General features: G+C 39.0%; 2 protein-coding genes across 3 annotated transcripts; both read left to right on the forward strand.

The window, feature by feature from the left end:
* Positions 1-445: 445 nt before the first annotated feature.
* Positions 446-2,222, forward strand: mrm1 (mitochondrial rRNA methyltransferase 1). Its single transcript, XM_011488404.3, has 2 exons — positions 446-490; positions 619-2,222. Exons 1-2 carry the CDS (start codon positions 453-455, stop codon positions 1,811-1,813), a joined length of 1,233 nt encoding a protein of 410 aa, XP_011486706.1. The 5' UTR covers positions 446-452; the 3' UTR covers positions 1,814-2,222.
* Positions 2,223-3,406: 1,184 nt separating this feature from the next.
* LOC101164758 (autism susceptibility gene 2 protein homolog) lies at positions 3,407-25,895 on the forward strand. Of its 2 annotated transcripts, none has more exons than XM_023949514.1 (18): positions 3,407-5,182; positions 7,588-7,764; positions 8,050-8,076; positions 8,180-8,209; positions 8,400-8,448; positions 10,259-10,586; positions 10,693-10,916; positions 13,845-14,089; positions 14,183-14,227; positions 14,344-14,442; positions 14,853-14,933; positions 15,137-15,175; positions 17,404-17,475; positions 17,613-17,766; positions 18,082-18,162; positions 18,371-18,454; positions 22,246-22,462; positions 22,997-25,895. In XM_023949514.1, exons 1-18 carry the CDS (start codon positions 4,883-4,885, stop codon positions 24,552-24,554), a joined length of 3,810 nt encoding a protein of 1,269 aa, XP_023805282.1. In that variant the 5' UTR covers positions 3,407-4,882; the 3' UTR covers positions 24,555-25,895. The 2 variants fall into 2 exon arrangements, with proteins under 2 accessions (XP_023805282.1, XP_023805283.1); XM_023949515.1 differs by having other exon boundaries at positions 14,868-14,933.
* The last annotated feature ends 300 nt before the right edge of the window (positions 25,896-26,195 follow it).

The following is a 26,195-nucleotide window of genomic DNA, read 5'->3' on the forward strand; positions in this document are numbered from 1 at the left end:
ATTTCTGTAATTAATATATATCAGCTATCAAAAGTGGAATATGTTTTTATTTCTAATGGATCATACGTTTAAGCACAACCCTATTTCAAAAATTTGTAAAGCAATTGTAATTTACATGGTCATGTGATGGTCGGAGCTGTCTTCTCACGGCAGAAAACTTGGTTTGATATTTACCTGTCCATGCATGTGCCCCCACCCCCCCTCACTTTTTTTGACATGCAAAACAGGAAAGTTCAGTCAACTGGAGAAATACCCCTGAAGCAATTCTCTGTGTTTACTTGTCTCTTTGCTATCATCCCATCATTAGAAAATATATTAAAGTCCACAAGCACCTTATTAAATACATATCATTCTTGATTGTTCTCTTCTTTTTTGTTTTTTATTTTTTGTATTTCCTCAAGTCTGAGTGTTGTGACTTTTAATTTGTAAGGACAGAGGTTCGTCATCCGGTCATGTTCATGCATGTTTTATTCTCCACAACGGATTCCACGTGAGTGGTTCACGTTGAACTATATGCGTTAAATGCCACTAACCCGTGTCATTCTGAAGATAATTAAGATCCGTAATCTGTGGATTAAAACGTTTATTTTGCACACTTTGGATTTTTTTTCTTTGCAGATTTTGTGAAATGTTGGTGGGCAGTTCTTATCAACGGAAGTCGCTGCTTGTTTGGTGCAGAAAACTGCACGCGCTGGTGTCAATGTCGAAAGAGGGCTCTCAAGTAGCGTCCTACCACGGCACCGCTCCTCTCACCATCCCAGAGAAAGGTAGCAGGGACTCTGCAGAGAGGAAACGCCTCACGGGGTCAAATTCCTTCAGTGTCTCACACAAACTTGGAGAATCTAAGGACAGATACACACGAGGGAGGTCAGCACAAAGTAAAGCCTTCAGAAATGAAGAGATGCAGAAACACAATCAAAGGAGGGGAAATGACTTCAAAGTTTCATCTGAGCTCAGGAAACTGTGTCTGGAAGATTTCCCTTCAGACAGGGAGAGGCGGGTGGGATTGAAGTCAACACAAGCCATCAAGATGGAGCCCTCTGAGATTGTTTTTGGCGTTTCTCCTTGTTTTTTGGCTCTAACTCAGGGAAGGAGAAAGGCAAGTAGACTGTTTGTTAAAGCTGGCGAGGCCTCTCTGAGAGCATCTGTGTTAAAGGTCTGTGAGGAGGCGCATCAACAAGGTGTACCAGTGAGTCGGGTGAGCAAGAAGGACCTGGACCGCATGTCTTCTGGAGGAGTACACCAAGGAGTTTGTCTGGCAGCAAGCCCTCTTGGTTATCTTACTGAGGACTGGACAGTCAGCGGGGGCCCCAGCACCCCTCTGTGGCTTGTCCTGGAAAGAATCCAAGATCCCATGAATCTAGGGGCCATTTTGCGCTCTGCGTACTTCCTTGGCGTGGATAGAGTCATCAGTAGTTTGCGACACAGCTGCCCATTGTCTCCAGTGGTGAGCAAGGCCAGCTCGGGGGCCATGGAGGTGATGGGGGTGTATGGATGTGAGAATCTGGAGGAAATGCTTAAGCTAAAGCTGGCGCAGGGCTGGCATGTGGTTGGCACAGTGGGACATCAAGCAGTGGACTCAAACATCCGTGTCACCCAGTGTTTAGAGTTTCAAATAACCAAACCCACACTGCTTTTAATGGGAGGAGAGGGGCATGGACTGTCAGCAGAGCTGCTCTCCCTGTGCCAAACCTTTCTCTCCATCACAGCTGGCAAGGAGCTGCCCCCCGGCATTGAGTCCCTCAATGTTTCTGTAGCTGCAGGTATCCTGTTACATTCTCTATTGTTCTCTAGGGGGTCAACAAGAGGCTGAGCACCATGAATATTTGCCTGAGTAAGCCTTAAAAGGAAAAATAAAGAATGAGCTATTTATGCTCTGGTTTCTTTATTTGCATAACCATTCACACTCAGCTGGATCCAGTCTCATTAAAGAAAATTGTTTTCCAATGTTACTTCTTCATTGACTGGATGCTCTAGTTTGATTTGCAAATTCAAACAAAGCTTTTTTTGTAAAAAAAAAAAAAAAAAAGTTAAATGACTGATGCTGAATTCCTCACCAGGAAGAAGAGGTTCTTGATTTACACTTGTTGACAAACATGAACTAAATGATTGTACTTTCTTTGTCGTTTTTTTAGAAACATTACTGTGATTCTGCACGAGATTTTTTGACAAATATAAATCTCCAGACAAGAGATTTCTTTCAATAAAATTACTCCAAATTATTGTGTTGTGTTATAAACAGATTCTTACTGTAGTGTTTACAATAAACTTGTGAAATGTTTACATTTTTACTCATCAGTGATTAAAAACCACTTCCTTGTTGAGCTCAAATCTTTGATTTTAAATATTATTTCATATTTGTGGTGCTCCTGATGTCACTTGCAAATATGTCTATTTATGATTGACTAATTACACTGTTAAGAAGATGACATTTTTGTTTTCTAATTATTATAGTTCTAATATTTATAGTTCGCATAATTTTAATTTGAAACCATGAGAACTAGTATAACTTAAAAGTCATTATGTTTAAAGCCAGAAATCGCTTACTTCCAGTAAACATACAACAGATGTTCAAGGACAGAGATGGAGCTCATGATTAAAGAAATCTGCTGAACGTCAAAAGCAGTGCATTTGTTCTGTAAAAAAGAAAATTTGCTTTTCAAATTTGTGGAGTGGATTTATGGAACGGGTTGGTTGAAGGTTAAAAACAAAGCAAAAGTTTACATGTATTCAAAAAAACGTACGAGATGTCATTAATGACACTTTAAAAGACTAAAAAATGATCAATAAAAACAATAAATAAAGTCACTTCCGCATATGTGTCATACAGATGGAAATTTGAATGTTTTGAAGGGGAAAAAAAGCATAAATATAGATATATGCACAACATAAGATGTTGTAAAAAGGGGTGGGATCAAATAAGATCTTTTTCCTACCCACTGCTTTTCAAGCACATTTTTTTGCCTTGTCTATTTTAACTCATGTTTATTTTCATTTTTGTGTTTAAAATCAAGAAAGAAAAAGAAAACCAGGTTATTACCTAATATCTTAAGTGGGTTTAACATATATGTGTTTTGTATTTTTTTTATTTGTAATATTATATGTAATATTTATTTTGTAATGCTTGAAAAAAACGACCAAATGAAATCAATTAACCTTCTCTTGCTGCGTACTGCGTGTCAGAAGTTTTGACACACGTGACCCTTTATTAGAATGGCATTTTATTAGTTTATTATCTACAACTGTCATAAAAAATACTTTTTCAACCCGTTTAGAAAAGGCTAAAAATGAAAAGGTATTAAAATCGTATTTTATATTTCACGTTTCAGTTATTTACAAATTTCACGGTGTCCACTAGGTGGCAGTAACTACAGCCAGGGTTTTAAACACTCAACCTGTGGACCGAAGAAGAAGAGCAGCGCACACAATGCACTGCACGACTGACAAGGGTTGTGTCTCCCTCATTTTAACGATACATTTCCAATACAGTAGCAACTTTTGAAAGAACTGCGTTGGAAAAGGTCTGTTTTTTTGTGCCGAAACTTCCGCTCTGGAATCAATGCAAACCCGAGATGATGGCTAATGTTACAACCTTTTCTGATCATTGGATTATACAGACTGCATGAACAGGAGCTGCCCAGCCCAACGGGGGCTCGTCTCATACCCTGGAAATCAAATCCGAGGCTTCTGGATTTGGGCCTTGATTTTTTTTTCTTGTAATGGAGAAACAGTAGATGGCGAGTTGTGTGTGAAAAAGTAAATTGGTATTTTGTCAGCGTTTAATGTTTTAAAATAGCCAAGTTTTTTTTCTCCGTAAACATTTAGGGACTCCTATGTGTGGCTTAGCTCGCTAACAGCTGGATCGACGCTAGCTAGCCAAAGTGCTAACATTACGTCTTTCTTTTGATCTGATGCGAATTCAACCATCACCATCGGCCAAGAACATCTCGGCAGGAAAATAATTTATTAATCTGGCAAATGGATATTAGTTAACTAACCAGCTGAATAGTGGACTTACCGATTTTTGTGGTTACGCTTTAAAAACACAGTTATATTATCGGATTGTTGTCCGAAATTTCTGTACGGTGTTGTGTTAGCATTTAGAATCTAAATGCTACCAGTGAGCTAATTTGGCAGAAGTCAACACAAACCTGACGCCAAAAAGCTTTACCACCTAAAAGCAAGTCGAAAGCTTTAATTAATGGAAAATTGGACGCTAACTGTTAGCTGCCAATATTAACACGTTAAATTTAACCTCAATGTAAAATGACACCACCGCGGTGTTTAATGTCATAAATCGGTTATTGCTAACTTACTAACCGTATCATTTTTTGGCTAGTATACTTGTCAGCAGAAATACATTTTTTCCCAGAATGTTGTATTTAAAAATTAAATCGTAAACGGGCTTTTAAATAGTTCATCTTCGTATGGGTATTTGGTCTTATTCGTATGCTAGACCCGTAGACTTGTCTTTTTTGTTTACATACGTCTAACTTCAGTGGGTTACAGGCTCCTGTGCTAGCCAGCTAATATTAGCTTTCTTTGGGAGACTGCCAACTATCACCTGACGACTGTTCTTTTAAATGTCGAGGATATTTAAAGTTCTTATGTGGATTTGTATTCAGATTTATTGAAATGACACTTAAAATTCGCAGAAAGAAAGGCACCAATGCCAGCAGACTGTTGTCAGTGGACGATAAGTAATAGTCACTGCTTTCATTAACGCCATTTTAACAGGGGCTTCCTGCGAGGGCCTGCCCTGTGTGTTGGTATTTTATTTTCGTTTACGTTCGCGGTTTGGTGCCTTCCACCGGACCAGGACTTGCATAAAGTGCCTTTGTTTGGTTCCATTGGAGTTGGAAAAAAGACGTGGCGCTTGAACATGGAAGGCCCGAGCAGAAGCAGTGGGTCAAGACAGAGCCGCCGGTCCCGATCACAGCGAGACAGAGAGCGGCGGAGGAGAGTGGACCTGGCCGAGGAGCGGGCCACGTCCATGTCCTCCGGCTCTGATCGAGAGGCTTGTGGCGCAAACAGTGTCATCGGTCCCGGTGGGAGAGATGGCCGGCCAGGCTTTGGGAGACACAAGCCTCCTCGTCGGAGGAAGAAAGAGTCTGTGTCCTGCGAGGAAGACATCATCGATGGCTTTGCTATCGCGAGCTTTATCAGCTTGGAGGCACTCGAGGTAAATGTCCCGATTTACATCAGCTGTCATTCATTAAGTTTAATTTCTCATCAATGTTGGTATATGGATTTATTACAGTCACATAAAGTCTGACAGAAACATGGCGCATTCCACTCTAATTTATTTGAAGAGTAGCAGTAAGGAGATCTGTTGCAATCCTCTCAGTTTCCCCCTATTTATCTTTTTAGACCATTTCCCTTTACTTTAGCTACAGATTTGAAATGCTACAAACAAACACATCCTTTAAGGTTTTCACATAACTTCTAATTCCCAAACAAATGTTTTTTTAGTAATTGGTACTGAAGGGATCTAAATTATTGAAGCCGTAATTTAGTGGGATGTTCAGGTTTATGGCTTTTTAGTCAAAGGTAACTGTTTATTACTGCTTGACTGAATGTTTGTCGTTAGACCGGTTTGATAAGGATTTCAAACAAAACTATCTAATGATTCATGTAATCAAAGAATTAAAATCTATTAGTGTTCCCAGTGTTAGTTTGAGCATTTGCCCTAATGTGGTATGTAAGAAATGCCTGAATTGTTTTTAGTGTGCAGCTTGGTAGTTTGATAACATTATCTGCTATTCAAGTTAAAATAAGTATGTTTATGATGGGATATAATCCTATTGTGTGTTCAGGTTGTGTGGTAAAGCTGCTCTTCCATGCAAACGTTCAGTCAAACATGTCTACTGTTCTCCATGGCAACTCCATTTTCCAGTCAAATTCACCACAGTTGCTTGTCTGTCTGTTTTATGTATGCACATCTCACCAAACTCCAAAGTTAAGTATTTCAAAAAATTATGATGAGTATCACACTTTTTAAATGGAGTAATTATTAGGAACATAGGTTGTCTGTCCTTTTAAGTTGTTTGGTTTAGTCTAGCATGGAAAACACAATACTGGAAAGTTAAAAAATGTATTTTTAATTATGCATTTTTAACGAAGTCAATAAAATAATTTGGTGGATATTTAAAAGGACCACCATGCATCCACTTATAGCCTCATGGATATCAAATCTGGCTGTCTTTGTGTCAAGCCATGCTTGAACTTAAATTATGTACGATTTGCACTGTCGCTCAGTGGTCTATAATGTCCACTTAATAAACCAAAGTAAAACTAGGATTTCCTTGGAAATTGAAAGTCCCACGGTCTGGAAGAAAGTTTAATTTAAATGTTCTTAGTCAGTGTTGCTTTGGATGACCGTTTCATACTTGATTTTATATCATGTCCAACATGATTGCTGCTGTCTCCCAGCAAACATTAGAACACTGTATCCCTACGCTGACCAGTTTTGTGACCATTTACTAGCAGGTCCTGATTAGGCACCATTGTGTCTCTTCAATTGAACTGATCTTCAAACTTACCTGACCTCAACCTTATACAGAATTAATATTGTCATGTTAAAAAGACCCAAGAGCCCAAAGTCAACCCCCGCAGCCTGGGCCTCTGCAACAGACAGATCACATCGATGCAAGGCAGTATTGCTGCAGAAATTCATGTAAAGACTAGAATTGACTGCTGTGCATGTTCATATTTCTTATTTGTCCAATATTGCTGTGTTAAAAATAATCTTTAACAACTACATAATCTATAATAATGCTCTAATTTTCTCAGAATTTTAGAATTTTATTAGCTGTATTAGTTGTATTTATCCAAATTAAGAACAAACAAACATTTCAAATGTTTCCAGTTCTGTGTAATAATTTTATAAATATCTCTAACTTTATGTAAGAATGAAAATACCAAAGGAAATTTTTGACGATATATATACGTGAGAGACACCTGTTAATACTTAATACAAGCAGGACGGACACTCAGCAATGACGTTGAAATAACCTTGTGGAGAAGAATGTTAAAAATGTGACAACTATAAACTTTAAGTGAAAATGTTAAAAAAAAAGTTTTCACTCTTTTTGACTAATGATACATGAAACAAATGAATTTATAAGTTAGAATGCCAAGTAGATAACGCTGTTGTGGTGTTGCCAATCCTTGGAAATGTTCTCGTCTTGGCGTCTGAATAAAAACTGCCAAATAAGGAAACAAAATTTTGGTAGTCTGTCTGTTTTCCCCCACTGTTTCATAATCTGACAACTTGACAGACCAATACTACTCTCTTAGCAGAGAGGAAACTGGTCAGGAGATTAATAACCTCTGTCATTATTAATCATTTCTGCAGGAAGCCTTCTAAAATCCCAGATTTTAAAAGGCTATTAGCTGTAGTTTCACACAAGCAACTTCCCCCTCTTGGAAACCTTTTGCATTAAAGTCTTGTACTTAACTGTAGAAACAATGCAGAGGAAAGATAATCAGCATTTGTTTTGCTTGTGTTGTTTGACCTCAGGCAAACACAAAATGCAATGTTGTTCTTTTTGAAATGACTCTTTTCCTTTTTTTTGTTGTTGTTAGCTGGATTGTTCCCTAAAGCCTAGTCAGCGCAGCGACATGCTTGGAAGGAGAAACAAGGGGAAACGAGGTCCTGAGGAGAACGGTGGAGGTCCGCTGTCAGAGCCTGACGAAGGGGCCCCACACAGCTACTCCGGCATCTGCTGTAAAAAGAGTGGTCACAAGAGAAGAAAGACTGAGGTGAGCCAATGGTTTCATCTGCTGGATAACTGTTGTCACTTGACATTGAGATCATTCTTAATTAAACAACTATGTTGACTCTTGGGTTTTGTCAAGGACAAGTACATGCCTCTGTTTAAAGACAGCAAGTAAAACTGGTTGAAAGCTGTGTTGTTGCACCAATACTAACAACGCCTAAGAGCTTTTAATTTTTTTATTTCTTAAGCAAGGTAGAGTTTTTCTTTACAACCAAGAAGAAAAAGGTAAAATCAGTGTGAATTATAAGTCGTATATTTTTTCTTCTAGGGCCCGCATTTGGAAACTGGCTACATTGTAAGTTCAAACTTTTTACCTGTGTGTTCACGTTTTTATATACATGATTTCATATTGTGAATGCTAATCTCAATATAAATTTTGTATTTTGTGTTTTTTTCAGTGTGACACTGAGAGTGATGCTGGAGAAAAGGTTCGGATCATTTCTAAAGTTGGTGGTGGTTGCCCGTTTTTCCTAAATAAATAGTTTACATGCTCGTCATAAAGGAATATATAATGTCACTCGTCAAACAAGTGACAACACAATGATGAAAAGTCGTTCAGTAAGGATATCCATGTGATTCTTCTACTAATAAGAACTTTATGTTTGTCTTCCTGTGTAGGCTTCTGACAATGACGTAGATCCAGTGTTCACTGTCAGCACCAGTAAAGGTCTGAGAAATGTTGCCCTTTTTTATGGCATTTTGATCTTCTTTTCTTGTTTTGTAGGACTATATTATTATCTCAAAAGAAAAAAAGATAGCTGTTATTGTTTTTTTCTTTGTTTCATGTGACAATTTTATTCAGAGAGGATAAAATCTATCCATAGTCAATATTTGAATTAGTAACCTTATCAGTCAAATAGTAAAACCAAACTGTTGCATTCAGGCAACTGAAAGTACGCAAAAATATTGCATGTTTTTTGTGTTAGTTACAAAGTAAGTTGCTTAATTGTCATCTGAGGCCAATAATATATTCTAAGTAGAAACACATCCGGGACTTAAAACCTTTTTTGCTTACGTGATCTTTCCAGGTTTTAATCAAACTGCAACATTTTTATAGAGGAATATTTGACAACAAGCTTTTAAAGAACTTTGATTTTAAATATTGATATTTTTTTATAAATTGGTCCAGGATCTCAAAAATATCTGTTATTGAGTTGTTTCATCTTCTCCTGGCATCACTTTGCATTTTACCAAAGCGAGGCTTCCCCGCAATCTCTATTTTTGTTGAGTTGCTTCATTAAAAAAAGCAATTTAATCAACTTGGGTTGTGTTCCACTCCGTGAAAGTGTTGACATTTGGTTTCAGAGAGTGAAGATTATTGAGTTTCTGAAATATTTGCGATCGATGTTAAGCTATAAAATTTAAACCTTGGCTTTGCTGACTGAGTTCAGATCCTCAATAATGAGCATTCATAAACAATTCATACGCAGACACTGATTGTGTCAATCAGATTTCTCACAGCTATAAATGTTTGTTTTGATCATATTAGTGAGTGGCTAAGTTTCTGTTTTTTTTTTGCACCCTTCTGCTATTATTTTATTATTACATTATTAATGTTGTACCAACCCTTCCAAATTAGAGCGATGAACCATATAAAAAATGTTAAGACTATAGTATATTTTTACATCTCAATATGTTGTAAATTCATAAAAAGCTGCTCTCCCATAAATCTTGGTGCAAGAGGAACATTAGTTATAATTTTCCCCATTTTCTTTTTTTCAAATTTATTTTTTATTGAAAAAGCACAGGATAAATTGTACATTGTTTTGACGGGTTACAATGTTCATGCTTTCTCAGTTTTTTAATGGAAAAATAAAAAAACAAAATAATAATCAATAAAAAAGGAACATGTGAGGAAGCAGGGACTTTCGAAACATAAATGATACGACATGATTTCAGATAAAGTCTAATCTTACAGGCTTAACATATTCTGTCCATATAGACCAAGTAGCGTAAAAAACATCCAGCCTTATTTGTAAAGAGTGTGAGATTCTTTCCATTATATAAATCCGTTGTACCAAATCAATCCAGTCCTCTGTTGTTGGTTGTTTAGGTTTAAGCCATTTTCTGGTTATTGCTTTCTTACTGGCTGCCAGCAGAATGTAAAGCAGTTTCTTATTTTTGTTGTCTAGGCCATCGATTTTACTCAAAAACAGACTTTCAAAGGACAAGGGGAAAACAATAGAAAATACATTTTGCAGATGTTCATGTATGTCAGACCAATACTTCTTGATAATCTTACAGTCCCAAAATATTTTCTCCATTTTCTAGCCTGATTTTGTTGTTGTTGTGGAGTTTTACACACTGTAGCATTTTTTAAACAGCCATTTACATTTAAACCTTATGTTTAAGAAATTAAAGCTTCAGCCTTTATTCTTTCTGTTTATAATTTGTGAATAACTGCAAAATAAAGAATACATCAAATAAGGTACAAGACAGGAAAATATTGATGTTTGTTTTCTCTCATTGTTTTTTAGTTGCTGATCCTGCTTCTTCAAACAAAAGCTGTCCGCCTCTGCCGGCTCGCTGTGGGGTTGCATCTCGTTTAATGGTGACCCCGCTGGTCTCTGGCCTTGAGCGCAGTCAGGAGAAAAGCCAAGAGTCGCACTTCCCAGAATCTGTGTCTTCTTCTACCTCTTCTGCCCCTTTCTCTTGCCTGCCTTCCAATTCGCCGGCCACTGCATCGGTCACACGGCCCAGCCCCATCAACGGCAACAGCAGTCGTCACAATGGCAGCCCGCCCCTTTCTAAACCCAAACCTTTCGTACATGGAGGATCTCACTCCATTTACAACCTTAACAACAGGTATGTTTTTGCAAGAGTTGCCATTGTGATGAATCTTTTTGGATTGATAGTTTTTCTTTCTTAATTGTCTGTTCACTTTCTTGTTTCTTTTAATCCGTTCTTTTAGGAGCAGCACCCCAATCAAGCCTCCACCATCTGCTTTGTCTTCCTCGTCTTCTATGCGCCCCCCAACTCCCTCAACTAGCGTGTCTCTGCCCTATAACCGGGGCTCAGGTTCCTCAGGGCCCCTGCGACCCCCATCCCGAGCCAGCTCTGGAGCCTTGTTCACGTCCTCTCCGGGACTTCCTCCCCCTCCGCCTCTCCTTCAAGGTCCTGTCTACTCATCAGCAGGTACAGAGAAAAGAAAGGAGGTCTTTCACTGCTGCTACAGTCTGCTGTCTTCTTTCGGTTGTAAATGTGGACATCCTCACTCATGTGACGGACACAAATCTAACCCAGACTTCCTCTTGTGGTTGTGTTGACTTTGACATGAAGGTTTACAGAGTTCCATGTTGACAAAGGGAGACGTAATCTCATGAGCGCTGAACGGACTTTTATTTTTAGGTAAAAGCAGAAACTCAACGCTTGATCAACTTCTGGCTTGCAGTGGGGTTTAACTTCTGGCTTGCAGTGGGGTTTAGTGAATTTCATAGAACATCGTCTTACAGTGCATTCCAAACTATTAGTAAAATTGTGTTTAAGTGTCAAAAAGATCAAATTATTTGTTTTTCATTTAAACTCATGGATTATGTTGTGTTTCGGGGCTCTTCGGACTGCTAACATCAGTCTCAGACACCTGTGATAATTAGTTTGCAAGGTGAGTTCAATTTAAGGAAAAACTAATAAAGAAGGACGTTCCACGTTATTAAGCAAACCAAAATTGTTAAGCAATATGGGAAAGAAAAAGGATCTTTATGCTGCTGAAAAGCATGAAACGGGTAAATGCCTCAGACAAGGTATGAAATCCCTTGATAGTGAAAACCTAAGCATGATCAAAGTACTATTAATTGTGCTATCCAATGGGGTCCAGATGACCCGATCCTTACATTGACGTGTTATCCCTTGCATGACACAGGTGGAAAAAGGTGAGGAGTATTTCATGTAATCCATGGACACCAGTGAAGATCACAAATCATTGAAGAAAAAAGGTTTAGCGCAATCAGTGGCCCAAAAAGTGGGAATGTAGCATATGCGTCCCATAGAGGCGCCGGCCAAAGGGGGCGCCAAACTGAAGTGGTGCAAATTATTTATAGTCCGTATTTTTCCAATTTCACAGCTGTTTGTGCACATATTTACATGATAAGATCAGTAACAGAAGCACATCGTAACTGATTGGGCGCCGCAGCCGCTCCTCCCTCCCTCGGGTCTTGTACAGAGAGCGCCATCCAGCACGTGTCCGATAGAACGTGCTGGAGCGCGCTCTCGCAGAGCGAGCTGTTGTTTTTATCTGAATTGTGTGATCATCTGATGACAGGATTAAATGGAAAGGCAAAAGAAACAATCAAAACAGAAAATGCAAAAGGGACAAAGATGTGGTGTGAATGAAGAAAAGTTCTCTAAATGGTTGAGAGACAGCAAGAACCTTATAGCAGAGTTCACAACAGGCTTGGAAACATTCAGGCTAAAAAGCTACCAGTAAAATGGTCACAAAAGTGTCTTGCAACTGTACTGAGCAGGATTTAAAGTATCAATAATCATGAAGAGAAAAAAGGAGCTTGTTTGTACTGATTTTGTTTAAAATAATTTCTTTAACTAGATGTACCAAAACACTGAAAATGTTTTATCCTATGACTGAAACGGCACTAAATGATGATAAAAGTTGCTCCTATGGGCAGAAGGCAGAAGTATGTGTGATGATGGGTTAGATGGTGTTTTTGTTTCTTTTTAAATAAATCTTTTTTTTTGAGTGATTATTTAGTTTACAGCCTTTTGCTTTTAATATCACTTCGGCTGAACAACACTTTGGATTTTAATTGAACATTTGGAGATGTTTAACAACAATAAAGAAATCTATTCTATTCTATTACACCACTAAGTGATATCCAACAAAAATAAAATTTAAAATTAAAAATGTTTCTATTTTTACATATAGTTAAGTTACTGTATTCTTTTAAAATCTTCCTAACACAAAGTTTATATCGTACAGCTCTGAGGATGGAGAGAAAGAATCAGGACAGAAGGAGGAAAGAATCAGGTTGGTCTATGGTGGACGTTCAGGGCAAAGTCAGTTAATACCAAGTCAGTCATTTTCAAATGGTATTCTTTATTTTTTTTTTAAAAACCTGCATTAGCAAGATGTTTAATTTATTTAAACTTGTTGCTTGGCAATATGATTTGGTGGAGAAGAACACAGGAGACAGACATGAGGTTGGTGATGCATCTGATAGAAAAGAGAGCAGAGATTACTTCAGGTAGGAATAATTAAACTATTAAAGTCACAAAAACCTAGATGCTCATACTGCTTTAAACTTCTGCTGACCACCTGTTCACTTATTTTGGGGAAAACAAGTGCAGACATGCATGACAAGTCAGTCCCAACAGAAATGAATGAGGAGAGAGGTTCAGATGATGATGATGATGATGATAGAGAGAGAGACGATCAGCTGATGATGAAGAGGGAGAAGAACAGAGGTACAGAGGAGAGAAGGCTGGGGCAAGGCATTACTCAGAAGATCCTCCTGAATGGCCTCCACCTCACAATTTTGGGGAATCATTGAGGAAACACACTGTTGAAAATGGCTCATTAAAATGTTCTGCTGGGTCATATCCAGAAGAAGGAAGGAGATTTATACATTTAAACAATATAGGTGTTGTGTGGATGTTTAGATAGCCTTAGGAGGGGAGGATGGGACCTTTTATTATGTGCATTTTAGTCTGTGTGTGTGTGGGGGGTTAAGTGTCTGCATACCCCTATGAAATTAGGTATTAGATTTGTAGCTGAATCCAAACACACACAGGTTTGTGTAGATGGAGACAGAATGAGGACTGTTTCTGCCTGACAAATAAATTGGATTAAAAGAACAGCTGCTAAAATACCATCAACAAGCAACAGGCACATATTTGAAGCTGCTGGTGTCTCTGGAGTCCCACGAACATCAAGGTGTAGGATCCTCCAGAGGCCTGCAGTTACATGTATACGTTCTAATATACTCTAATAGTGAATTGAAAATTATGCTGAGTGTCATTTGCATTGAGTATTTAGAAAAATCAACGCTTTAAAAAACAGAGCTTGCTCGTTTAGCTTGACATGTGTAACCTGCCCCCTTTTGATTCCATCAGATCGTGAAGGCAGACGGAGCGCTCCAGGGCAAGAAAATAACGGAACAGCAGTGGGCCGCTCCAGTCCAGGTGGTCCATCTGTTTCAAGTTCTTCATCAAGTTCATCAAGCCGCACATTGCAGAACCAGCTGGGGATTCAACCTTTGGCCTTCCAGGTCCATCAGCACAACCACCAGCACCAACACACGCACACGCACCAACACTTCACACCCTTCCTGCCATCCACCGCTACTGCACCGCCTCTGGTGAGTGGAAGACTTCTGCTGGATTCAGCTGGATTTTCAGCCACTTTTGATTTCTTTAATGTTTCTACTCTCTCTGTACATTTTCTCACACAGTTCGATAAGTTTCCAGGCAAAATTGATGCACTGTACCCTAACACTGTGAGTATCACACATGCTCCACGTGATGAAGTACCTGAGGATAATGTGTGTTTAGGAATTTTGGACATTTACAACTGACACAGTGTAGCTATTAACTTAAGTTTTTTTTTTTTAAGTTCTTCCAACAATACCCGCCACCCTCTGTGCCAAATATGTCCCCTGTGATTCCTCCCACTGGACATTTTGGCTCCTTGGCGGGGGCCTTTCAGCCAAAGGTGAGGCAAAAAAATATATATATATAGATATAGAAATAGATGTAGATTTTTATATATATATGTGTATATATATATGTGTATATATATATATATATATATATATATATATATATATATATATATATATATATATATATATGTATATGTATGTATATGTATATATATGTATATGTATATATATGTGTATATATATATATATATACATACATACATATTAGTGCAGTGTCAGATATCTATTACTTATCCATCTTATATATAGTTTGCTATTAAAAAAGACTCTTTAAGACAACATATAAAGGAAAGAAAGCTTTTCAAAGAATTGAATATGCATCTCCTCAAAATATGCTTCTGAAACTGATATACGGATGTGTTAGTAAGTTGAGGCTCATTGGCTGTACTGTGTGTGACAGCATCTTGTCCCTCAGGGAACCGCTCCTGACATGACACGGCTTGGGGTTGTTCCTCACCATCTGCAGCCTAAAGACCATAGGGTAAGACTAATGCTTCAAGTTAAATTTTCCAGTCTTGCAGCATGTTTTTTATTTTATGTAAACACATGTGCTGAGATATATTTTTAGTTCAGATGTAAAAATACATGGGTCTTGTTGGTGCAATAAAGAGTACATAGCTTTACTTGTAAAAGAATGCAATACACTGATTTGAAGTGGTTCTACTTTTTTTCTCTCTCCTGTAGCTTACTGATCCATTTGGGACATCGTTGAAAATCAGTAATGTAAGCAAAAACATCAGTTTTTTATTTTCCTTTTTATTTCCATGGTTCCTTTATAGAGACCCCCTCCAATCATCATTTGATCCATTGTACAAGTGTTCCCAGTGGTCTTTTAATTATTAGTATGCCATGTTTAAACAAAATAAAAAAAACCTGAGTTGTTTTCTGGGAGAAAGCAGCAGTGGTTCATTAGAGATTCTCTTCTGAGTTGTGTGCAGAACTGTAGGTGCAAAGCAACCCCACCCCCCTTCCTGTCACCAAACTGTTAAGACACTCTCGTGTCAGTTTACTGCCCCTCACTCCCCCAACCTAACATCAGCAGTGCAACAAAAATGGAGAGCGATACTGGAGCTATCCAGAAGTACAGTACAGTGAAAAGTGGAGAAAGTAAGAGTCGCCACTTACAAGGGTTTTTTTCTTTTTGCTGAGTACAAGTTAGAAGGCTACTCTGCAAAAGTGTTTGCGCAAAATCAGCCGTTGTAATTATCCCTCTTTTTGTTTATTTTCTTTAATGGTCCACCTCAACCTGTGTGCACACGAGGTTCATAAGTGCATGCGACACGAGAACGTGATGCTCCCCCCAGCCCCCACCCCCTCTGTGTAACATTTGGTTTGGGCTGAGGAAACAGCGGGACATTTTTAATGGGATCCACACAGAACTGGAGGATAAACGGAACAGAAAAACACCTGTGAGAAACAGAACCTTGAGCAAAAATTGCTGATTTAAAGACAGCGGTGTTATGAGACACTGATGCTATGATGCCACGGTAATGGGCTGTTCCCTGTGTCACCAGTGTGTGACCACAAACCGGTTTAATGCTAGACAATATTTTCATGGGCCAGACTTTAAGATGTTGCAGATTAATACAACAAAATTAAATCAGAGGACATTAATTAAAACTGTATTTAATAAAACATAACAACAGAAACTAATCCACACAATGCAACTTTATTAGCATTGTTCTAGCATTGCAAAGCCAATGTGGTGCTGAAAAAAGCATCCCCCATGAGACTGTGTCAGACAGCGTCTGTCGATGCCTGCATCTTTACTGTCAGTGACATAATGGCAAGAATCCAAAAAATTGTTTACGATTTAATGTAAAAATTGAATACCATTTTGTGTCAATCTGCGCCCTCTCTAGTAAATCTGTCCTTGTTTTCTCAGGATGTATTAGTGTGAGTTCACAGTTAGATGACATCAAAGACTTCTGCATACAATTTATGCCTTTTATGCAAATTCATTTTCTTAAAAAATGTAAGAGAACAATCTTCATTATCTTCAACTGGTTCAGACCACAGGTGACTGACTGACAGGTTTCCTCACGGGGGTGGCAGAGGGATAGGGGACAGTTTTTAACACCGTGTTGTGCTGCTGTGCTGAAGAAAACAGAAACGACTTATTTTTCATTAAAAATGAAATACTTCATTGACAGTGTTAAGTAAGTTTACCTCACAAACAATGATCCTTCAGGGGCTCCTCTTCAACAGTTTTGGAAGTTGTGTCGTAGATCAGCAGACACAGGAAAACAGGTTGGGGGAAATCACAGTTGTCAACAGTGATGGAGTAGAAGTTAAATCCCCCTTTCCCCTATCCTCCTTTCAAATCAGCTGAAATAATGCCCAGATGCCTGGAAAATGCATATAAATGCAACCAATTTTCAAAATGTTTCTTGGGAAGGACCCCCTGGCTTAGTCAACGCCTCATGCCTTCAGCGCTAAGATGGTAGCTTCCTACTTTCTTCTGAGTAGTTTCCTTCTCTGAAAACGTTTGAGCCCCCCTGTAATTCACGGCAGTTTGAATAAAGAAATGAAATTTGACTTAATTTTCTTTATGCATGTCCTCCATCAAAAGAAAAATTCCACAAGAACATATTACAATTGAGAACAAAACAAGAGCAAAAATACAATTTGAATGGTCTTTTAAGCCTTTTTTCTGCTTTACCGCCTTGTTCCTTCACAGCTTTTATCCTAAACTCTGTTGTAATCTTGGCCGCTGCCAGTTTGCTGTATGCCTTTGGATTCTATTATAATTGTCAGACCCAAACATTTTCTATTCCGCTTATAGGCGAAATACAGTGTGTGTTTTTTCCTTCTACAAAACCCCAACCTTGTACAAAGTTTAGATGGGATATTTTTTAACCACAGGAAGAATTTTTAGCTTTCCGCCCAAAGTTACATACATTAATCATAGGATCTAATGGTAAAACATTCTGATTTTTGTGCTTTCACAGAAACCAGGAAAATGGTGTGCTATGCATGTATATGTGGCCTGGATGATTCTAAACCATCAGAAAAAAGTAAAGGTGAGTTTTAGGATTAGCAATGAGAAGAGAGAACACAATTTTTGCATAAATGTTCTCAAATTAGCTGGTGTTTTTGAAGTTTCTATCTTATGGGATAACAATAGGAGTTTGGTTTCTCATTCTCTTTTTACTTGCAGCTGATGCAGGCTGATCCTCATAAATTGGACTTCCGCGGCGACCTGCTAGCCCGATTTCCTGGACCTGGGGGACTGGGCCAACTCGGACCCATGGGAAGAAGTCTGCCTCCAACCCATGACTTAACCAGACCTCCCAGTCTGTTCTCAGCCACAGGTGCTAAACTTTTGCAGCAGAGACAAAACAAGACATTTTTGTTAATACAGATAACTGTAAAATAATGCAGTTTGTATCAAAGCCTTCAGTGGATTTTATTTCTGCTTTTGTGCCAATGTGGTACGTAAATGAACAATTACTATAAGTATTGTGTAATAAAACATGCCTTCTCCATCTTTCTACTCTTCCTATAAGCTTTAAAATTTCTACAGTAGTTTATAGCTTGTTTTTAACATGGCTTGAAGTGTGAGGTTGAGTTTAGACTGCTTGATGTTGTTTTATTTTTCTAGCATTAATATTACTTATTTTCTTTAGGTGGAGTCAATCCGTCCGCAGGTCCTTTCATCTCTCAATCAGCACCACATTCCTCCTTTCTTCCGCCCACCGCACACTTGGGTAAGCTCATCCAAAAGTGTTGTTTTATCTGAATTTGTTCTAAAACATGAAAAATAACTGAGAAAAAACTTTTGATACATTTTTATTTTGGTCAATTTCATTTTATTAAGTTTCTCTTGTAATTAAATATGTGAACTGTGTTGAAGTTAAAATATAGTTTTATAAAAGTTTTTATTTACTTTAAAAAAAAATGTTATTGTTGGTTTAGATCCTTACGGCAGATCTCCACCTTTCACTCCACTGGGAAACCTGGGTTCAAGTGCCTTTGGAGGACTTGGCAGCCCGACTCTGGGTCTGTTTTACATTAAATGCAATCATACACATGTCAAGCATACATGGGTGTTCTTAGACATTTAAATCAATCCAGGTGGTTGTTTGGTACAACCTGTGTTGATTAGGGAACAGCAACAGCATAGAATGTGATCCACTATAATGGAAGAAACTGTTCTGGATCTCACGGAAAAGCACTTCCTAAAGGTTTTAAATGCAGTCAATATAATTTATACCATGGTCCAGGTGAATTCTTGATTCTGATTGGCTGCTGGGTGTGGATTAAAAAGTGGTCATCCACAGTGATAATTCACACATAAAAGAGAAGTTTTAGTCACATAGCTTAAATGTTCTAAATCACTGACCTGGCTTCTCAAAAACAAACTTTTGCTTCATCATCTGGACAAAAACAAGCGGTAAGCAGTTAACTTTTCTCTGAACTGATGCTTTATTTAATCTGGCTTTTTCTTTGCCGCTGCAGTCAACGTTGGCTCAGACGGCTAAGCGGAGCATTGTCATGTTACAGTGACAACGCGGCTCACAATTGTGCCACTATTGTAACAAATAGTCCGCTTTTTGTGAATGAAAAACAATCTAAACCGAAAAAATAACGCAAATATAATTATGATCGAATTAATGAATTAAATGATTGAATATTTTTTTCTGTTGTGACCATGGTATAAGCGGGATAATGGCTTTCAAAGTGTGCATTATCAGAATTAACGCACTTCCCAGAAACAACCATTGGACGCAAAGCGTCCAGGCTTCCACGGCGTGCGTTAACTTCTGATAATGCACACTTCGTCTGCCATTATCCCTTACATATTATGTATGTATATGTAATAAAATCTATGGTTTAGCTTCAATACAGAGATTCAAATCTAGGCAGTGCATGTATGCATAGCATGTTGAAATAACATTCGTTCAGCTTCTTAAAAACAGCCTAACCATTTTCCAGGTAAAGGAAAAAACGTCTGAAAGAAATAAAACTAATATGATATTACAATAAAATAAATGTTCAAAAAGAACATTTAAATGATCACAACGGTGTTCTGCTCATCTGAATTCATGACCAGACTGTTGCAACTTGTTGAGTTGTTCCTTTTATGGATTACTTCAATTATTTGAAACAGGTTTAGGGCAAAAAAAAAATTCTCTTTTTATTTGTTTAAACACTGCATTTAAATCCCTGTTTACAAGTAGCAGCAATTCTATTACAGTTTTACATTTCTTTTCTTTTTAAATAGAAATATAAAGCATAATTTTTGTCTACTTAAAGGGCCTATACCATGGTAAATCTTGTTTTTTTTTTTGGCTATTAAGTGTATTATAATGTTAATTGCTCTAAAAACCTTGAGCACCAGCCCCTCCCAATCCATAAAAACAAGCAGGTTCTCACGAGCTGACAAAGACCAGTGAGAACAGCCCCTTTCAGGAAGAGTCTGCGCTGCCAGTTTTTCTGTGGAGCTTGCGGTGTTTGACAAAAGTTTGGATGTTGTTAATTTTAATGGGCAAGATGCTGGCCCTATGTTGACGTCATGAAATGGCGGACCAAAAGGCGGTGCCTCAGAGACCGAGTCTTACTTCCAGGTTGGAAAAGAAATCAGAAAAATGTCTAATAAAAAAAAAAGTTATTTTGTGTGCCAAGGGTAATATATTAATATATAAATGGATAATGTTTACTATAAAAGGCTTAAGAATAGCATCATATAAGCCTTTAAAAAATAAATGTTTTTGTTATGGACGGTTTACAGTTGACAGATTTTGTTATGTAAAAATAAAGACAGAATTATCAGTTTCTCTTAGATTTTCAAATTTACAGCAGCTTATCAAAAATCTATGACTGTTGGTAATATGGAAAACAGACAAAGGGACAGTTGGTACTTTGAAACGCTTTTATAACTGTAACCATCTACATACAGTCGAGCAAAAGTGTACTTTTCAGTCACCAGTTTCCTTAAGTTGTCCCACTTAAAGAAGATAAGAGAGGTCTGTAAAGTTAACCATAGGTACACTTTAACTGTGAGAGACGGAATGTTACAAAACAGTCCAGAAAATCATGTTTAATTTTGAAAGAATGTATTTGCATATTGCAGAAATTAAGTGTTTAGCTTCTACAAACAAGCAATAATTCTACCTCTCATAAACCTTTTACCTCTTTAAGAAGTAATTCTATCCATCACTTGTTACCTGTATCAATGACACCTGTTTGAACTGGTTATCTATGTAAAAGACACCTGTCAACACCCTTAAACAATCAAACTACAACCTCTCCACCATGACTAAAGGGCTGTCAAAGGACACCGGGGTTAAGATTGTAGACCTGAACAAGACTGGGATGAACCAATCTACAATAATCAAGTAGCTTGATGAGAAGAGATCAACTGTTGGAGAAATTATTAGAAAATAGAATAGAATTTAAAGATCGCTGACCTGCTTAAGCCAGCACATGTCCCGGCCCGTCTGAAGTTTGCCAGAGATCATCTGAATATCTCTGCACCATAATCCAAGAGAGAATCTGAGGAGGGATTTGAAAGTCTGTGTTTTCCAGCAACAGTCCCAAAACCTCACAGATCTTGAGAAGATCTGCATAGAAAAATGGACCAAACAGCAGCTGCAGTGCAAACATGCTGAAGACCTGCAGAAAATGTTTGACCTCAGTCATTATCAACCAGGGTCACATTACAAAGTATTAAGGTGAACTTTGTTACATGACAGACCTTTCTCATCTTTTTAAGTGAAACAACTTGCAGAATCCTACATTTTTGCCCCATGTATGAAGAACTGAGGTCTAATTCAAGTCTGCGGTCATAACAGCGTGTCAAGGATGCGTTCCATGTGCTGCGATGTATTCATTCCTGATCCTATCCTTCCACCTCACGCTCAAAGAGAACCCCAACATCTTCAGCTCGGCTTTGTCCACCTTTATGTTAGTTTGATGCAGCTGTGCAGTGGATGACATGTCAAGAACGTATTACAGATTTTAACCATCTAGTTAATCCACAATAACAGGCACTGCACCAGAATGTTTTAAAAGCTAAGTCTGTTCTGGTTTTGTCAGGAGTATATAATTATGCACATTTATTTTTTATTGTTACCCTTAGGGATAAGTGTGATTTCAATTCGTTTTAACATTTGATCAGAAGACCAAAAAAAATAAAAATCAATTCCTTCCTTTTTTATATATTTTGGACCGATTAGCGTTAAATATTTTTGGTGAACTTACACGGGGGCTAATGTTTGTCATCTCTCAGTGGATTTCTCCTGTTATAACATTTTTCTCTCCTGTCTCATAGTACAGCTACATCTCAGCTGTCACAGAGACATGCTGTGTGAATGGCTGTGTTGGGGTTTGTCATTGATATACGAGTACAAGGTTGTATGCCTTAATTTCAGTAGCCATGGGGACTGAACATGGTCCAAAAGTCCACCGCTAAAGCATGTACCAAACATTTTAGACACTTGGTCTCTCAATCGTGTTCTGGTGGGAAGTTGTCTCACTGTTTAGTTGTGTTTGATCAACTAGACAATGCTGGGCGAGCTACACAAGGTTCCCCAGTGCTAAAGTGACTCTGTGAAAGGGTTTGTGGAAGACATTTTACTTAGCAAGGAAATGTTTATAAATGTCATTTCAGCATTTTAGAAGTACAAATGTAACGACTTGCCACTGATTTGTGGTTTTACTTTTGTTTATCGTAGTGTTCACTAAGTTACACAACATATTAACTGCACAACGTGATTTCAATCACAAGTTTTGAATAAGAAAAGTTAAAGATGACATTTTTTTAACTATAAAATATCATCTTCATGCAGCTGGCTCTATGTTTGGCCCTAAAGACCCTCCACCTGGTGTGGTTGGAGGCCTACCCACCTCCAATCATCATGATCCTTGGAACCGTCTACATGGTGGCCCTTCTGGTTTTCCTGGAGGCCCCAGCTGGGCTAAAGGAGCAGAGAAGAGGGAAGAAAGGGATCGAGCAAAGGATGGCGAGAGAAGAGAAATTCCCCATATCAAGGATGAAAAAGACCGGTAATGGCTTCATATTGATGTTTGCATACATTAATTATATTTCATTGGTGACAGTCGCACACAGATTTCTGTTTCTATTGCAGTTGAACATATCTTAGATTAGGTAGTAGGTAAATATTTGTTGGTGTGAAAGAAAGAAAAAGCTTATTTTTTATTTATAATTTGCTAAACATACAAAAAGACTTTTAAAGACAAAAGTGCTAGAAATATTTTTATTCCGGTCATCTTCATGTTCAAGCAAATAAAAGACTTTAGTGACAAAACAAAATAATTCAGACTCATTTTCTTAGAATTTAGCTTTTGCTCCAGTGTTTACATTCCTACCTTCCATGACTCTTTAACCGTTTAGGCAATCAGCAAGTTTCTTCTGTCGCTGAGAAAAAAAGCTGCTTTTCTATTTAGGTGTCACCAGCTACATTTCTGGTGTTAAACGGTTAATTCTATTTAATGCCCAATATTAGATCAAATATGTTATTTGATTCTGCTTTATATCCTTTGGTACTAAGGCTTCTTTTGCCTCATCCTGTTTTGCAGGGACAACATGCTGTACGGCCGACAACCTGTGAGGATGTCTCCAGTTGCCCCCTCTTTTAAACCTCGAAGTAGCACCCCAGTCCCCCACATCAATGGCCACAGCAGTACTCTTGGAGGTAGCAGTGGGCTACTCGAGGACTTGACACGCAGCTTTAACAGAGACAGAGACCGCGAGAGAGACAGAGATGGGGACAAGAGGACAGTACCAACGATGTCTTCAAGGGGTCCACTTGGTTCTTCGTCTTTAGTAGCAGACCGGGACCGGCCGCGTTCTTCCTCATCTTCCGTGCTCACTACTCCCCCGCCCTCCAACCGCTCAGTCCCATCTCCTCTGGACCTTTATCCACGGCCACAGGGCCAAATGTCTCACAGTTTTAACAGTGAACCCTTACACTCCCAAAGGGACAGTAATCTTCCCTCTTCATCTGCAGCCTCTTCCTCTATTGCTTCTTTGTCTCAGGGCAAGAAGTCTGACCGGACCACCACACCTGTGTCCAAGCCCCCTCTACTTCTCCCACCAGTCAAAGTAAAAGAGGAGCGGAAAGAGGAGCCAGAGCACATCCCTATCACCCTTCCTCCTCCAGCACCTAGCCACAGCTTTGAGAGACCCAACAGCCATCCACACCACCCCAGTTCCGGAACCCCTTCTTCTTCATCGTTGTCACTAACTCCCACTCCTGGCATTCCTATCCCCCCACCCACTCCTAACCCCCCCTCACATCAACAACTTGTGCTTGAACACAAAAGGGCCATTGAGGCATACCTGGGGAGTACAGCGGGCGCTGCTGGTCTCGTAATCGGCCCAGGAGGGGAACGTTTTGCTCCAGGACCATCACAGGGTCCCCATAGCTACACCTGGGACCCATGGAGAGAATTTGCCCCTCAGCACCAACGTCGTCGGGAGGCTATGGCGCTTCATCCCGATCCACACTTAGCCCTGCGAACCGACCCACACCTGGCTCGTCTTCTCCAGCATCAGCGCATTATGGAGGCTGAAAGGGTTGCAGCAGCTGTGGGCGCCCCTCAACACCCTCCAACTTCTACCTCTAATGCCTCCTCTGCTGTGGGGCCAGAGTTTGGCCTGATGGCCCACCACTTTGATCGCCCTCCTCAGCTTGGACCGCCGGGTGGTGGGCTGATGGATGAGGAACAGCGAGCACAGATATTGAGGCACGACTATGAACGGGCACGCTACTTTGGGATTCACTCGCACCTCCCCCCCGGCGCCCACCTTTCAAGCTCTTCTCATGCTGCTGCCGCCGCTCATCTGGAGCAGCTCCACCTTGGCCTTCTCACCCATCCTCTTCCTTCAGGAGCTGCTTCCCAGCACCACGCCAGCCTGTACTCACGCCTAGGTCCAATTAACCCACAACACATGCCTAATGGAATCCTTACAAAAACTGCTGCAGGCTTGGTGGGAGCACTCTCCGTGGGGGCACCCCCTCCCCTCATTCCATCCATTGCCAACCGATCGTCCACCCCGCCCCGCAGTTCAAGACTCGGAGTGCCAGGTGACCTGGCCCTGTACAGCACCCACAAAGATGGAGAGTCTAGATAGTACAGGGACAACCACGGTGGAGATTAAGGGAAATGTCAGGATCACTGTGCTGCTCTCAACCTGCCCCTTTTTCCTCTTGCAGACTACTATACCCTGTGTCCCCAGTTACACAACCAGACTGTTTCCAGTATCCAGAAAAGATGAACTTTGATTGACTGGAGGTTGTGCGAGTGAGGAAAATGCAAGACTCAAAACAAAATCCCTTTGATTCTATCAGTCTCATTCAATGAGACATGTACATCCACTCCTTTAAACATATTTTATGCGGGCTTTAGGTAAAACAACTGTCAAATTTGAAAGCTGTAAGCAAGGCAAAGCACAGCTTATTTTTTAATGCATCAGGTAAATTACAATCCAAACTTTTAAGAAAGCCTTTTCAAGGTGGATTGAAAATTACTCCAGGAACAACACATTGAAGATGTGTTTAAACTGATCTTGTTTATATATGAGAAATCCTATTGCCCTTCTCAGCATACTTCAGGTATTTTTGGGTGAAGGTTTTTACAAACATGCATGTAGGATTGGTGCTTTATTATGTTTCCCTCTGTCGTTGTGAAAGACATAATGCCGGTTGGGCCATTTAGTTTCGATCTGTAAACAGTGTACCTCAGTTTCCTACCTTTGCTCTAGACCTTCACTCATGTGATTCAAAGTTTTTTTTTGTGTGGTTTTTTCTCTCTCAAAAAGGATGGAGGAAAAATAAACTGTGCTACACTGTGAGCGAACACAGTATTTTAGAGCTTCCTGTAACTGATTCCCAGTCTCCCCTTGACTATATGAGCAGGACCAGATTATAGTAGTCTATAGAAAATGCCTTTGTAATTATTATTCTTAATATTAATTATCTTCTATAATAATAAATATATTCACTGTTATGTTATTTGTCATTGTTTTGGGTATCAACCAGCACTCTCTCCCCAGTTAGTATAGTCTCAAATCTTGCAAGACTGCAAGAGGCTCGCTTCACATGAAAAATTTGTGAACATTAAGCCGTATCCATTGCAACATCTTGCATCTTAAAGAACTGTTTTGCAACCATGAAGCTAAGAGCGAGGTTTGTTTGTGTGTCCACTGGTTGTGTGCTGTCTGTTGAGACTATAGCCTTGTACATTGAACTGTCAAGTTGTGTCTTTTAAAAAAGGAAAAAAAAATTATATACAATGCTTAAGTGAGACATTTGCTGAAAAAGGCGTGGAAAAAAGGATGTCAGAAAGGCAACTACACAGTGGGTATTCTGTGAGGGAAAAGACTGGGTCGATTATTTTAATATGACCATTTTATACCTTGCAGACCTTCCCCCTAGAGACCACAAAGATTAATTATTAAATGAACTGTTGTTTACTCTGGTGTGTGGCTCTTTGTGTTCAGAATCTTACAATAGAATATTAATTTTTACATGCATGCATTCGGTTTCCATACATTAATATATAAACGAAACATAAATTCTGTTACGTTTCTAGGGTAAAGAACAAATTCCTACTGCTTAAGACTTTGGGTGTTGTTTACCAAGTAACATAATTTCAAGTTAGACCCGATACGTAAATAATTATAAAGAAACGTTCGCTTTTAAATTCCCGTATCATCCTGAAAAAAAATGATTAAATTGCTAGTTTCATTCAAACTTAATCAAACGAGAATATT

The sequence above is a fragment of the Oryzias latipes genome, chromosome 19, assembly GCF_002234675.1.
Source record: "Oryzias latipes chromosome 19, ASM223467v1".
Taxonomy (NCBI): domain Eukaryota; kingdom Metazoa; phylum Chordata; class Actinopteri; order Beloniformes; family Adrianichthyidae; genus Oryzias; species Oryzias latipes.

Coding starts and splice junctions, on each gene's coding strand:
- LOC101164758 (XM_023949514.1), top strand. CDS start 4,883: ATGGAAGGCCCGAGCAGAAGCAGTGGGTCAAGACAGAGCCGCCGGTCC. Junction 5,183..7,587: donor TCAGCTTGGAGGCACTCGAG/GTAAATGTCCCG, acceptor TGTTGTTGTTAG/CTGGATTGTTCCCTAAAGCC. Junction 14,934..15,136: donor TGCAGCCTAAAGACCATAGG/GTAAGACTAATG, acceptor TCTCTCCTGTAG/CTTACTGATCCATTTGGGAC.
- mrm1 (XM_011488404.3), top strand. CDS start 453: ATGTTCATGCATGTTTTATTCTCCACAACGGATTCCAC. Junction 491..618: donor TTCTCCACAACGGATTCCAC/GTGAGTGGTTCA, acceptor TTTTCTTTGCAG/ATTTTGTGAAATGTTGGTGG.